Source organism: Danio rerio, chromosome 13, assembly GCF_049306965.1.
Source record: "Danio rerio strain Tuebingen ecotype United States chromosome 13, GRCz12tu, whole genome shotgun sequence".
Classification (NCBI taxonomy): Eukaryota; Metazoa; Chordata; class Actinopteri; order Cypriniformes; family Danionidae; genus Danio; species Danio rerio.
Genome location: NC_133188.1, coordinates 12,970,069 through 12,986,679, shown reverse-complemented (window position 1 = coordinate 12,986,679; position 16,611 = coordinate 12,970,069). Strand labels below are relative to the sequence as shown.

Here is a 16,611-nt window from a genome sequence, read left to right as displayed (position 1 = left end):
TGAAGCAAGCAATTATTTTGTGTTTAACCGACAAAAAAATGTAAAAGAATGGAGAAGTATAGTGTGCCAATAACATTAGTTTGCTGTGAACAGGAGAGCACTAAAATAAAACTCTGTCCTCTTCAATGCTCCGTTTTTGTTAAAAATCCACTACAATACTGCAGTCAAGTCAATGACTAAAAGTCAATACAAATGCTGTGAAAGAAGCTTTAAAACGTTGTTTGAAATTACTGTTTATTATTTTAAACATCTAAGCAATCTCAACCACTTGATGGGCGGCACTTTCATTCAATCTCCACTCTTCAAAGGTTCCTTCGTGTTACATCGTGCACTAAGATCAATTGAAAATTAAGAGTAGTTATTGCTGTTATGGCTAAGAACTATGCTTTAAATCAGGCATAATAATCAAGAACTTTTGCTGCCATTCCAGTATATTGATGGATGTTAACTGATGTCCAGGCACTTTGTAATAATGCACCTGCTGCAGCCATGGTACAGCAGCAAATTTCCTTGAATATTACAATGAAATCAGAGCAGTTCATAATCATATTTTTTCTGTCCAGAAAATGACAAAAGGGTCAAGCTTTAAATAGGAAAACTGGAAACTTTGATCAATTTTATTTTAATTGAATTTTAATGGTATAATCTGATTCAATAATTTTAGTTTAGCCAAAATATCTCCCATCAGACACAGAGATAAGTAAAATGGATTAAAAAAAATGGTAAAACTGTTTAAGCTTAGGGGAGTTCTAAAATGATTCTATTTTATCTGAGAGTTCCTTTAAGTACAAATAAACAGAAAAAAAAATAAGTAAATAAGCAACTTGTTAAAAGTGAGAATTGATCCTCAAATGAAAGTGATGCTTATGTAAATAAGAGATAAATTATGTAAAATAAAGAAGTTCTTTTTGCATGTTTTCTTGACTGTATAATCCATTCAGAATTTGAATCAATTCACTCACAGACTCTCTCGAAAATGCAGCAATTGGCAAAACGATTCAAGAGTGCTGCTTGTCAGTAGCATTTACTAACCCAACTTTGTGGGATTGGAATAAAATAAGATGAGCGGTGTCTAGGCTATTGGGGGAGATCGGGATTGTTATAAGAGTTAGAGCTATTTGACCAGTTTAAAAACAACATATTGTAATATCAACATTATCATACACTCCAAGAGCTTTTTGAGCCCACAGATGTGTCTTTGAGCAAGCTTGTAGATTTCATTTTTGGATTTGTATAATCTAAAGTATTCTCTTTCTCTGGTTTAATGAGTTAAATGATCTATTTTGATTCTAAGCACTAATCAACCGCAAACCCTCATAAAAAAGTTATACTGTATATGTTATGGCGTTTCTGTGGTGGGGATATTTGTAACAGCTTATTATAAGGCAAACAAACTCTAATTCAGCTTTTTAAATAGATTTTTTGCCACATTTCTGTTTTTTGTAGTATGTTTAGGCAGTGATAGCATAGAGCTGACAGGGGTGTCCCTGCAGAAATCTGTCAGATGTTGTTAGTTTTGAGCCCACAAAGCCTGCTGCTGGGGCCAGCAGCCATCTACATTTGCCAGAAATGGCCACAAATGTTAAACTTACCAAGCCCTGATGAAATACACTACACTTATGTTTATGTTCTGTTATTTTGCTTTAAAGGCAATGGAAAGAGTATATTCCATGCCATAATAGTGAAATTACTGGACCTAAACAGCAGCCTGAGACACACTTCAAATGTTACTTTGATGTTGTTTTTATTTGAACTGATATCTGAACTCTTCAGTTGTATTTTGTTTGGCAGTTTAAAATTAAATTGTTCTCTTTTTTTCTTTAATAAAGTACTTGTATAAACTGGATAGTGTGAATATTATTTCACACAAAAGGTGTTACTTTCATCCCTGATCTTTACTTGATCCAGTTATAATTGGAATAAATTTACTCATAGACTCACTCTTGCAATGAGTAACATAGCATTGACTATTAATCCAAGATTAATTATGTCATTATGTCTGATATTTACCATACATATGTACCGTTTACTGTTTCAACTAAGAGAAAATCGAACAGGTGTGAACTGGTGTGGAGACGAGGACTTTAAACATTGATGATTTAGTATGTAGAGTTTTTTCAAATTATTTATTTAAACATTACACTTTAAAAAAATGCTTGTGTTAACACAATTACATCATATTTCCCAACACAAATTAAGTTATCTTAATAATTTTTTTCGCAAATTTAGGTGGATTAAGTGGATTAAATATAAAACAACTAAGTTGTCCCAAAAATAAAATCAAAATAATTGTGTTGATTCAAATCAAAATAACTAGCTTGAATAACAGCCCAAACTTTTTCTTATAAAAAGGCCAAAAACCAAACTTGATTGAGGCTAGTGGGCTGAAGGTAAATATAGTTTACATGAGTAATTTCCTATTTTTTTTCTAATATTTAAAAATGACAGAAAACATTGCTTTATATTAACTAATACAGTATTTTGTTTACATTTTATAATGAACTTATTACAGTAAAAGCATCTCATTTATAACAGAATTACACTAGCCTTTGCCTTGATTTGCTCGCCAATGTCTTCTATCTGTCGAGTGACAGTTTTATATTTTTAAAAATCTGATTCATTTACAACATTTAATTAAAACATTTCATTTCAGTTAGCTTTTTTGTTGTTTAGCGATAAAACAAACAAAAAAAGTTTATGTGAAATTAGAAATGATGATCTCTATGTTGAAGGCATTCACCCCAACCTTTTCCATCGTCATCACTCTGCTCTCAGATAGGATGGTGGGCCAAATCAAAGGTTACAATGGGCCAACTTTGGCCCACAGGCCCTACTTTGGCCATCTCTGCTTTTAAGAGATAAAATTAGTAACTGCTCAGGGTCTTTAATCATGACTTTAATCACATCTTACTTGTGTTGTGAAAAATTCCAAAGGCCACCAAAATCAATTTTGTTGTGCATACACTTAGTAGCGGCTGTGAGTTTAATTTAGTTGTAATCAAACTTGATTAGATGTTGATGAAAATGTGGTTGGATTTTCCCCACATGTGGTCACTGAGGTAAATGTAAACCGCTAGTTGAGTTTTATGAACGCAGCTCTGATCTTTTACAGGAAAATCGCTGCAACAGACCATGAACCCACGGACGCTCGTAAATCTTTTCCATGTTTTGATGAGCCCAACAAAAAGGCCACCTACACAATCTCCATCACCCATGACAGTACATATAAAGCACTGTCCAACATGCCTGTGGAGGTACGTTCCATGCTGCTTGAGATTTCACAACAGTCTTAATGTGTAGCTTATGTGTTCACCTAAAAATGAAAATTCATATGTTTTTTATATTCAGTGAATTACACACTCTGGTGTTTTTCCAATGTCATAAGCTTTTCCCATTTTCCAGATCAAAAAGTAGAAATTTTAATAAACTTCCTGCTTGTACTCATTCATAATGGAAGTGGATAGCCATCAGCATCAATTTTCTTAAAATATTGTAGAATGATACCATTCAGCATACACTTACCGGTAACTTTATTAGGTACACATTACTAGTACCGGGTTGGGCCCCCTTTCGTCTTTGGAACTGCCTTAATCCTTCGTGGCATAGATTCAACAAGGTACTAGAAATATTCTTCAGAGGTTTTGGTCAATATTGACATGATAGCATCACACAGTTGCTGCAGATTTGTCAGCTGCACATCCATGATGCGAATCTCTCATTCCACCACGTCCCAAAGGTGCTTTATTGGATTGAGATCTGCTGCCTGTGGAGGCCATTTGAGTACAGCAAACTCATTGTCATGTTTAAGAAACCAGTCTGAGATGATTCGTGCTTTACAACATGGCGCAAAGTAGATTAGAAGATGGGGTATACTGTGGTCATAAAGGGATGGACATGGTCAGCAACAATACTCGGGTAGGCTGTGGCGTTGACACAATGCTCAGTTGGTACTAATGGGCCCAAAGTGTGCCAAGAAAATCTCCCCGACACCATTATACCACCACCACCAGCCTGAACCATTGATACAAGACAGGATGGAACCATGCTTTCAGATTGTTGATGCCAAATTCTGACCCGACCATCTGAATGTTGCAGTAGAAATCGAGACTCATCAGACGAGGCAATGTTTTTTCAGTCTTATATTGTCCAATTTTAGTGAGCCTGTGCAAATTGTAGCCTTAGTTTCCTGTTCTTATAGCTGACAGGAGTGGCACCTGGTCTTCTGCTGCTGTAGCCCATCCACCTCAAGGTCCGACGTGTTTTGTTCAGAGATACACTTCACAGTTGTAACGAGTGGTCATTTAAGTTACTGTTGCTTTCTATCAGCTCAAACCAGTCTGGCCTTTGCGCCCTAAGAACTACCACTCACTGGATGTTTTATCTTATTTGGACCATTCTCTGTAAAGCCAGATGGTTGTGCATGAAAATCCCAGTAGATAAGCAGTTTCTGAAATACTCAGACCAACCTGTCTGACACCAACAACAACCACAATCAAAGTCACTTAAACCCCCTGTCTTCCCCATTCTGATGCTCGGTTTGAACTGCAGCAGATCGCCTTGACCATGTCTACATGCCTTAATGCATTGAGTTGCTACCATGCATTCCTAATAAAGTAGCCAGTGAGTGTATGTCATCTACAAACAAACATTTTCAATAAAAAAACAAACCAAAATTTACAGAATTACTAACTTTGCCCGTGGTTTGTGTTGTTTATATGCTTTACTGCACTTTCGTATATATAATGAAATTTGCCAATTATGTTTTTAATAAGGCAACAAGCACATGTAAACTGCTGAATATACACTGTGTTCCAAAATATTATGCAAATCAAATTTAAAGTCACCATGAAATTGAAGTAAAGATCGTCTTTTTTTTTTCAATATCATTGATATTCAATTCAATATCATTATATGTCAAAAATGCAGGGTGGTGCATGATTTCATCCTTTGGGAACCAATTGGATTCTTGAAAGACGAGTGTTGCTAACAAAATGGAGGAAGATTTACAAATGACAAAAACAGGGCAAAAATTGAGATGGCCCGATAGCCCCTCCCAAAAGGCATTCCATGTGACCAAAAGTGGAAAAACATTTTTTGAGGGGGAAGGGTAATTATGGTATTTGATAATACATATAAAAACATCTGGCATAGCTAGCTCACTAATTTTATATCTGGCACACAGCTAGCTTACTGCAGCTCTTAGGTAGCCCACTGAATCTAAACAGGACTGTGCCTGGTTAGTGGGAGACCACATAAACTAGGTCTATGACGGGTACTAGAAAGGCCAGTAGGGGGTGTTTAATCTACTGTCTGTGTGCATCCTTTTGCCCCTGTATAGATATGGGGACTATACTGTCAGTTAGCACTGTATTTTTGGATCATTGGAAGATCATTGGAAGACGAGTGTTGCTAACAAAATTAAGGAAGATTTACAAAATGGGCAAAAGCAGGGCAGATCGAGATGCCATGAATTATCAATGTTATCAAAAATAAGAAGAGTAAATTTATATATCAGTAACATGTTTTCTTTTAACATAAAAGCCACGAATGGTCTTGTGTCTCGGTGCTCTTTGGATCATTGAAATCAATCTCAGACTCCCCTGATAATTAATTTGCCAGGTGATCCCAATTAAAGGAAAACTAATTAAGGACCTTCCACATTATTAAGAAAGCCACATGTTTCAAGCAATATGGAAAAGAAGGATCTCTCTGCTGACCAAATAGTGCAATGCTTTGGACAAGATATGAAGACATTAGACATATTTCATGAAAACTTATGTGTAATCATCAAAGTGTGAAAAGATTTGTTGAAGCACAGATGGGTTTGTGCAGATAACGGCAGAATGAAAAAGGTTTCTGTCAGACATATTCACTGTATTAAAAAAGCAGCTGCTAAAATGCCCTTACAAAGCAGCAAAAAGTTATTTGAAACTGTTGGTGTCCCTGAAGACTCGTAAACTGAAAGGTGTAGGATGCTCCAAAAGCTTAAAATTGTGCATATAACCAAACCAACCCTAACCAATGCTCACAAGCAGAAACAGTTGCAGTTGGCCCAGAAATACATGAAGATTTTCAAACAGTCTTATTTAGTGCAACCCAGGAGGGTCCAGAGGGATGGAGTAGTGGATGGTCATTTGCATAATAATTTGTAATAGAGTGCAAGTGTTTAAAGTGAAATTATAATTTACATTGTTTATTTTGCTAGCGCTCATTGTTATTCTTTTGGTTAAAAATGAATCCATGCAGGTTAATTCTAAAAAAGTTGTTTTGGTAATCTTCAATATCAATCTAAACACTTCTCTGATGAAGTCAGTTTGATGGCTTCAGCCACAATATTCTTAGCCACGCCCTTCATCATTAGTTTGCTATGAGGAAATGTGCAAAAAAAGTCCCACCACCTACTCGATATTCTGTTTCTGTTTTAAGTACATCAACTTACTTAAATAAATGTCTCAGCAACTTCCGAATCATGTAGATTTGAATAAATATTTCTGAGTCTGTTTCTAAAAACAAAATACAAACAAATAGTAGATCACGACTGTGGAAACAAGTCAAAGTTCAGTTTACATCCAGTATATATAATATTTACCATTCCAAATATGATGAAACTTTTCATTTTAGGCGTAATTTCTTTGTATTAAATATGAGCATATAAAACTGGAGAATCTGGAGAATCTTTGAACTTATTTATTCCACATATCTACTGTGTAGATGCTGTATCAGAGAACAAGTTAACATAATGAATCAATGCACTCTATGCCACAAGAATACAAGTATAATTACTTTAATGAAAGAAACTATGCTGAATGCATTTTGTGTTCAAAACATGCTTATTCGAGGTGAGCTGGGGAAAACTTCCTTGCAAATAGAGGCTCAAAAACACAGTTTTGCATAATCTAGCATTCACTTAAAAATTTTTATGAAATTATGCATTGAATTAGTTTTTCCCATATCCTGAACCCTAGATGTATATCAAAAATAGGTTACATACAATATTTGTGTGTCATTGTTTAAAAGCTCAGTGATCATTGCCACAAGCAATACAAATACTTGATCCGATACTTCTATAATACATAAAAAAAGAATAAAGAAAAGTGAAGAAACAGATCCAGGATGTTCCTTATTTTTATTTAATTCACCTTATTTTAACATTCAACAAATCTGTTAACAAAACGAGCACTTCTGTGAGGTAACTTGAACAATCAAGTAATAAATAACATAAATTATAAATATATACAAATACAAATAGCACCTCAATTTAAAATACCCAGCAGGCATGTAAACAAAAAAATTGATAAAAATGGCACATTGGGAGACTATTTCTCCTGCATCCAACAAGTCATATATATGACAACTGATAAACTGCTCAGTATCTAATATGCAGATTGTAATATATGGTACTTTTTTGGACTATGAGATATTCTCATTATTCACCTGAATTTTTTACCTGAATATAACTGGCAATAAAGATTTTAGATCATTGCTGTACATTCTCAATAAAAGAAAGCCTTTTAATCAATAGCGTCTCTGCAACAATGAGAATAAATAAATATATATATATATATATATATATATATATATATATATATATATATATATATATATATATATATATATATATATATATATACAGTTGAAGTCAGAATTATTAGCCCCCCTGAATTATTAGCGCTGCTGTTTATTTTTTTCCCTAATTTCTGTTTAATGGAGGGCAGATTGTTTCAGCACATTTCTAAGCATAATAGTTTTAAAAACCTATTTCTAATAACTGATTTATTTTATCTTTGTCATGATGACAGTAAATAATATTTTACTTGATATTTTTAAGACACTTCTATACAGCTTAAAGTGACATTTAAAGGCTTAACTAGGTTAATAAGGTGAACTAGGCAGGTTAGGGTAATTAGTTAAGTTATTGTATAACGATGGTTTGTTCTGTAGACTCTCGGAAAAAAAACTAGCTTAAAGGGGCTAATAATTTTGTCCCAAAAATACTTTTTAAAAAATTCAAAACTGCTTTTATTCTAGCCAAAATAAAACAAATAAGACTTTTTCTAGAAGAAAAAATATTATCAGAAACACTGTGAAAATTTCCTTGCTCTGTCAAACTTCATTTGGGAAATATTTAAAAAAGAAGAAAAAAATCAAAACGGGGCTAATAATTCTGACTTCAACTGTATATATATATATATATATATATATATATATATATATATATATATATATATATATATATATATATATATATATATATATATATATATATATATATATATATATATATATATATATATATATCCTAATTAGATGGTAATGTGCCTTTCCTATTGAGTCTGAAACCACATGATCGGATAAGGAATTCCCGTAAAATAAATGATGTCTGACTTTTATTTTAGGGTGAACTATGTCTATGGTGAACTCCATATATTGTTCAGTTTCCCAAATAGGTCTTTAACTTCTAATTTTCTCTGTCACAGAAAACAGAAAAACTTTCAGAACAAAAGACTAAAACATCCTTCATGAAGTCAGTAAAGATGAGCACTTATCTGGTGTGTTTTGCGGTGCATCAGTTCGATTTTGTGGAGCGGACCTCGAAAAGAGGAATACCGGTAAGCCTTTTCTTTCATTGTTTAACTGAATGAGTTTTAATGTCTGATTAATTAGAACAGTTCCTGACTAGATTTTCATAATTCCTCTCTCTTTCTCTCAGCTGCGGATCTATGCTCAGCCTTTGCAGATCTCCACGGCTGCATATGCTGCAGATGTCACACAGGTCATATTCGATTACTTTGAGGAATATTTCGACATGGAATATTCAATACAAAAACTTGGTAATACATAGCACATATGTTTTAGTCATACAGCAGTATATTGTAAGCTGTCTTGCAATGGCAAGGTACTAATTTGTCATCATTTTGTTTTTGGCTTTAAAAAAAGGCTTAACAATTAATACATGATGTGAATCCAGTGCTTAAAAAAAGCTTTAAATTCATAAATTAAAATACATTTTAGTGGTAATTTTTAACTCTTCTAAAAATAATGATTTTTTAAAAATAAATTTATTTAGTATTGTAAGTGGGAATAGTTTTATTACTTCCTTATATAATTCCTTAACATGTTTATTTCCATCAAATAAAATATTAGAATGCAATAGCTGTTAATATAATTCATATTTATTCCTGCTTTTTGAATTATAAACAAAATTTGAATTTAATTTATTATTAAATTATTCCTGCTTTTTGAATTATTATTAAATTATTAATATTAAAGCCTGTTCACTAAATAAAAAATAATGTGGGAAACCTCCCTAAGCATTTATGATATGGACAAATTCAAAGTGTCATTTATATTGAATTGAAAAAATGAACCCAACATTCGATTTATCCATATTGGGTGACAACGCAGCATTTTTTAGTGTTGCTAAAACCTTATATATTAAAAATAAAGTTATTTAGTCAATCACTTAACCAATAAATCTTCTTCCTTTTCAGTCATTATTTAAAGATCCCCTATTATAGGTTTTTGAAAATGACCTTTAACACCGCACTAAGTGAATTAAAACATCCAGCTGAGGTTTAAATCTGAAAGTCCACCGTGTTTAAAACTATTTATTCCTTCACGAAATAGTCGAAAAATGAATCAATTTGGGTTTGGATCTTTTGCTCGGACGTGAAGGTGCCTTTAAGAAACTAGCGGAGTGCGGGGGATCACGGGACTGATCATGACACAAAGATGACGTTCAATGACAAATAGAGGGTCAGATGTGGGTTAAAGTTCATTTTCACAACAATACCGCAGTATAGCCGACCTAGTGCTGTTTGTTCCTGTCATTTTTCGGATTTTTGATACAATAACCTATCCTGCAACATGGCATTTGTCGGCCGTTTGCCATAAAGGAAGGAGCAGCAAAGACTATCTTGTATAGGACTTTGTCAGTAACTGTTACAGTTCTTATGAACCAGTTTCTTCTTCCTCTGGATCATAACTTGTAAGTGTGATTATAATTGTTGTCTCACTTTGTGTAGTTTGCAAAATATGTGCTTATTTGTGTGCTTTAACTTGTTATCGCCCCACACGGCTTGTAATCACTTATCTGCCATAGAGCAGTGCTTGTACTGTATCTCTCAGGTTAAATCTTTTTGGGGCTATTCACATATTGCATACAAAACCGCCTAAAAATGTGACCCATGCTTCTACCTTTACAGTTTTAAACGCGTTTCTGAAGTTGCGATCTTCTGCCATTTGTCTTTGCTATGGCCACCATCAGCAATCTGTTACTCACACGCGCTGTGCGGTCAATTTTTTATAAAATAGTATAACGTTTGCCATTGTGTGGATTAGTATTGAATGTGTGTTGTTATTACTTGGGGTTAGGTTTAAGAGTAGAACAATATGCCGAGGTGGGCGTGTCACGCTGAAACTAGTCAACCAATCACAACAGGCCGGGTCATTAGTCCAATTAACGCAGATTAGCATCGCGCTAAGAAGGGGTTTGGGAGCAAATAAAGCACTAAGCAAATCACTTGGACAAACAATGAAAGCCTTTTTTGACCTTGCATATCAGCCTGTTGTTGTAGACCCCAAAACCAAAATATGACCGGTTATAATGCAAAATTTAAGGGATTCTTTAAGCTTTTTTTGACAATGTAATGAAACTTTTTTCTTAATCATATGCAAGCAAAACTATACGAAGAGATCGCAGATTTAAGTCTAGCCAATATTAAAAACTTCTCATTTGTCATTCACTGACCCTTAAAACAATCTCATCCAAATTGCACTGATTCATATCACATTTTATCTTATCAGCTAATTCGTATCATGTCTCTCTCTGCAATGATCAATGTCACAAAGGAATATAAGATACATTTTGTCCCTGCTGCAGATAAGATAGCGATCCCAGACTTTGGGACAGGAGCGATGGAGAACTGGGGCTTGATCACTTACAGAGAAACCAACCTGCTGTTCGATGAGAAGGAGTCATCCTCGGTCAACAAGCAGCGAGTGGCCAGTGTCATTGCACACGAGCTTGTCCATCAGGTTATTAAACATTTCACATATCTGTTCTGGTAGAAACTGGTTTGAAATAATGAGTTGTGATGCTATAATCATGATAGAAACATGTTGCTAGGAGTTTGCTCTTCATTTATTCAGACTGCAGCTACCGTATGATATTGTTCACAGAGATTCACGAGTTCACAATCACAGATATTTGACTGAATAGAATATGCATATTTGGCGTGCTGTCCGGGGAGAGGTTTTGAGCTCGGGAAGACACCCTAACTCGTGTTATTCCCCTTATCAGGATGAAGAGAGATAGGGTCCGAGTGCAGTATCTAGCCCGGCTCCAGAAAGCTCCCCCTCAGATTTAAATAGGTTTCTGATTTAATAGTGTGGAATTGGGGTTGTGGAGGGATGCTGAAGTCGAGAGAAAATGGAGGTATGATATGTTTGACTATTTATAGGGGTTTGCTCTTGAGCTTATTGTATAATAGAATGATTGTGTGTGTGATGAATTAGCCTCGTCAAAGACGAGCTCCTCCCAAAATGTGTTTATAAAACATCTCTTAAATCACTGAAAAGGATTTACTTTCCCTGGTGTGACAGGTAACTTAATCTTATTTGTCTTTCTGAAGCCAGGTCAAGAACAATATGATGATAACGATAAAGATACAGCATCGTTTTGAATATTATAAACTAATAGCACAGAGGGAGAGAGAACACCTCAGGGAAAACAAAAATTTCCCATGTGGTTCCTGTTTGCCTCTCATTTAGTTTTTTGTTTTGGGGAACTACATATTTTTTATTGTTTCATTACAACACAAAGAGCAAACACTGAAATCTGATAATAGTCTTGAACTGAACATGTTTGATACATTTGAGATGTTTTAGCCTCTTTTAATCCTTTCACAAATTAGTTACATAATTTTTACCCCTGCATGAGATTTTTTTAATATGATCATTATTTGTATCCCAACACTTTAAAGTTTTCATAGCGATGCATAGATTTTATCCAATAACACAGCCCTAGTTTAATGCATATATAGTATAGGTGGGCATAGATTCATTTTTAATCTAGATTAATCTCACTGTAATCTTGGAATATATCTAGATTAATCTAGATTAAAATGGCTCATTTGAATTCTGCCGAAGGCATTCAGAATTTTGATTATCTTAATGCGACTAAAGCCATAACTGAACTAAACAGGAATGAAATTAAGACGTGGACTATGCATATATTAGTGACATTATGGAAGTCAACATGGCAATCAAACTATTAACGTCATGTAGGACTTTTCGCCATATTTTCCGACAAGAACTACACATGCGGCTGTCAGTACCACACACACACTCTCACACACACACACATTGCAAAATGTGGATGTCTTTTTTTTTTTCATTTGTCTTGCGTTAAAAAATTCCATAACACTCTCACCAGTCCTTACTCTTTGCGTTTAATACCCCAGTTTGTCACGGGGTCATGAATAAAATGTTCATGAGTGAAGGTGAAACTGCCTAATTGCAGTTAAAGTCACCCAAAATTACAGGAAACTCTTACATAAAAGCACTTCACGTTAACATCTTAATTACATTATTGTCTATTATGGCAAATAACTAGATTATTACAGTTGTCCATATAAGCGTAGTCAGTAGTGTCTTCGAAGTAAGATCCAGAAGGGCATCTTGCAGATTTGATTCAGAAGGGCACTTTTTTGTCACACTTTCCTTCATTGTCATTCATTTTAAAAAGCACCCGCTCCATTTTATTTGTATATGTTTAACTTGAATGCATAAATTCTACAGGTGCCTGATAGTTAGATGTGTATCTAACATTAATCAGATTCACTCTAGTGAACTGCATCCATGTTAGCACGTCACGTTTGATGTGGTAATTTCACAGTAGGAATACACACAGGTTCAAAGACTCGTTCTCACCCCCTACAGTGCAATTTGGTCATGTATACATCTGCTCTAAAATATCATAGCGAAAGTTATCACAGCTTGCGTAGAGCAGACCCAGCTCCCAAACCAACTTTGAAAATAGATTAACGGCAATATTTTTTTATCACCCGATAAGAGTCTTGCATTAACGCAGCACGTTGACAACGATAACGGCCCACCACTAATGTATAGTTGTTCAAAAAGGTGTCAAAACATGTGATGCATCATTTGAACATGCAGCTTAATAGTGGTCATATTATTTGACTTACCAAGGATGGGTGGCACCATGTTTTCCTGATAAATTGGAGCTGATGGATTTACAACATGGCAATTCATCAGTCTCTCCCAAAATACATGAAAAATCAGACGTAAATAAAGAACAAAATTCGATTTTGTTAAGGAATAATTATTATTTTCATTTTCATAGACATCGGTGCATGTTTTATAAACCATGAATATTATGTTTTGCTAGATATAATAGATACAGGGTGTCCGTGGTTGATAAATCAATGTAGAGAAATTTAAGGCCCCTAAAAAGTATGAAAAAGTCGTAAATGCTATTTTGCAAGGTATTAAATTTTATATTAGCTTTGATTATGCAATGTCTAGTTGTATGCTAAAGTTTGTCTAAATTAAATCTGCTATAAAATTCTACTAGATTTGACATCATGCTGCCTTATTTACTGCAGTAAACCAAGGCAACACCCTTATTTCTGCAGTTTTATAGGCGTCAACCTGCTGAATTAGCTAGATTTAATAGAATTTTATTCAGTATATGAATAATGTTTTAGTTTTGGATTAGTTTCTTACAATAATATTTAGCATGTATGCTGTTAGTTAAAATCACGCTAGTGTTTCCCGTTGAAAAGTGGTTATAAGGTTTTAAAATGTATGGAAAGAGTCTTAAAAAAGGTATTATAATGTATTTAATTACATTCTCTGATTCCTCTATATACTCTGAGATTAGTGATAAAATGAATGTTATTTGTTTGAACACACACACATCTTTCTCTAGCAGAGCATGAGCCATTGCGGGAAAGCAGATTTGAATTTAGCAGCTGATTATGTGAAAGGTAAAAGATTTTAAATAAAAAAAATAAAAATGCAAAAGTATCACAGAATGGTAAATATCTTGACCTTGACAGTTTGTTTGTTTGTCTGGCTGCACATTCAAGAAATGCTTCACTCCAGGCCCCTCAGAAATAGGACACCAGTGCGCTGTTTAGATAATTCAAGATAAATTGAACATGAAATATAATACATATAGAAAGTAGCCCTTGTAGTATTTTTATTGAGAATCTTCAGACTGAAAATCTCTTTGTCTGATGTGACAAACACTCATCATAACAACCCACATAGCAAAATGTCCCTGGCCCAGATCTGACCCACACATTCAGCTTTTGCTTGGCCCACATGCTACAGTGAATTATTGTACATGATTGGAACAAGTCTGGTTTCCAGACAAGAGCTATACCTGGACTATATCTGGACCAAGTCTTAGCCAAGGTAGTAACCCATAACTAGGCCCACACGGAATTCTGCAGATTTTCCGCAGATTTTTAGGCCATCATCAGTTGTTTATTTGCTTGAGTAAATGTGTGTAAATCTATATTTAATCAGTTTTTAAATTAAAAACAGTAATATTATTGACTAATATGAAAATGTTTATCTGATGTCTTTTAGTAGATATATTATGTGAGAAACTTGCTTTGTTTACTAAATAAACTGAATCTAATTGGATTTGCGTTTTATACATTAAATACATTTAAAAAGATTACATTTTTATTTCCCACACTATGGATTTAGATATGATACTCCCAAAATAATTCCGCAGAAATCCGCTGATTTTTACCTAAATTCTCAGAAGAAATAGCAAAAAACGTCCACAGATTCCGTCTGGCCCTGCCCATAACTTGGCTTGAACTGGGCCAGACATGTTGGTGTGTCATGACTGCAATGAATTTTATAAACCGCGCTTTTTCTCGAAACGAACCGATTGGTAGAATTTTTTTCTTTACTCAAAAATAATTAAAATGTATTTTAAAAGTGGGTCAAGATAGACCAAACATGGCACACGTTTACATTTTAAACATCTGGGCCAAATACTACATTTGATATCTGGCCCAGGTTTTATTTGTTGCCTTAAAGATGCTGCCACCTCTGCCAAACCCGTGCAGGACATATTTGGCCCATATGCTGTATGCCAGTGCCGGAGAAATGCCTGCTGTGCCAGCTTTATGCCAAATCTGGGCCAGAATTCTTTGCTACCTGGGAAATAAAATGTGTAAACCTGTTCATAGTGCATGGTTTATATTTTGAATCATACTAACATTGGTTTATCAAAATTTGTGTGCTTTTTTTAACGCAATCTCACGGCAAACTCTTTTGATTTTGTGGCTACTCATTCGATTTGTTCACATTCATACAATTTAATATGATTTGCTCATCCCCCAATGAGGGTTAGGTTTAGGGGCGGGGTTGGGTGCCACGCCTCTTTTTTAAAATCATACATTTTTATACGACTGATCTAATACGAATGCGTACGAGTTAGCCACTAAACTGACAAAACGTAAAATAGTTAAGTTTGCTTGTGAGATCAGGCTGGCTTTTTCTGATCAGAGTGAATCGATGTGCTAATAACGCCACTATGTTTGCACATGCCTTGTTTATTAAGGATCGATTGTTCTGATATTTTTTTGCTTTGTCTGACTGATCGATGTTCCTTTTGTTGTTGTGTGGGTCTGGGGGACAGTGAATGAGTTTTTGTATACACTGTGGTTTGGTGTGATTTTTTTTAAAGATATAACAGCTTCATGACAGTGCAACTGTGTCAGGAATTTAGTAAGTAATGCATCAAATTAAGATATATTTTATGAATTTTTTTTACTCTATTGTATATGTCCTGAACCCTTCTTTCACATAGAATTATTAGTTGATACTTTTGCATGTTTTTTTAAAGCTTGATGCTAATCACTGTACATTGCCAGCCAGTATATTGACAAGCACAATCAGAACATTTTTAAAAATCTATGTTTTTGTGAAATGAAAAGAGCATTAGTGAATACAGCATTAGAACAACACCAAAATCACTAAATGATTTGCAATTTTATTTTTATGTGAACTACCCCTTTAAAAGCACACTACAGATGTTCTTTCCAGGATGCTGTGCGGAGTGACAGAGGACAATCGCATATATTTAACCAGTCACACATCTTAAAAACAAAGGCTTTGGCAGAACACACTGTGCTGAGCTTGCATCTCATTTCATCTCGTTTCCTGTAATGCGTTTTCAATCAAAGAGGCTGAATTTACAGTAACAATACCGCCAGAGAACAATATGATTACCATAAAGATTGCTATCATACGGTTACATATTACACTCCTTCTGAAGCTTTCAATGCAGTAATGTTTTGGGGATAATAACTGCGGTCACATTGCACGCTGATAAGATTATTATTTTATGGCTGGGTCCAAGGTTGCTGGAATCCAAAAAAACAATCAGAATTAAAATGTTTACGTTATGGTTGAATAATAGAAGTGTAGAATCTACTTTTATAGATGCTCTAATGTTATCGTGTATTTTATTGTAAGGAAATGTGCTCAAAGCAAAGTCTGATGCCTGGTGCTGCCAGTTTTTTAGTGCATAAGATGAAATTCAGGGAACGTTTGCTA

The 16,611-nt window shown here is 34.5% G+C and overlaps 1 protein-coding gene across 2 annotated transcripts in view; it reads left to right on the top strand.

The window, feature by feature from the left end:
* The window catches only part of enpep (glutamyl aminopeptidase), a 39,475-nt gene that overhangs the window by 5,094 nt on the left and 17,770 nt on the right, over positions 1 to 16,611 (top strand). For both annotated transcript variants that reach the window (XR_012388545.1, NM_001199731.1), the window contains 4 exon segments: positions 3,113 to 3,254; positions 8,478 to 8,609; positions 8,711 to 8,831; positions 10,883 to 11,037. Coding sequence is in view for 1 of the 2 variants with exons in the window: in NM_001199731.1 (NP_001186660.1) it covers positions 3,113 to 3,254; positions 8,478 to 8,609; positions 8,711 to 8,831; positions 10,883 to 11,037 (550 nt within the window). In the remaining variant the exon portion in view is untranslated.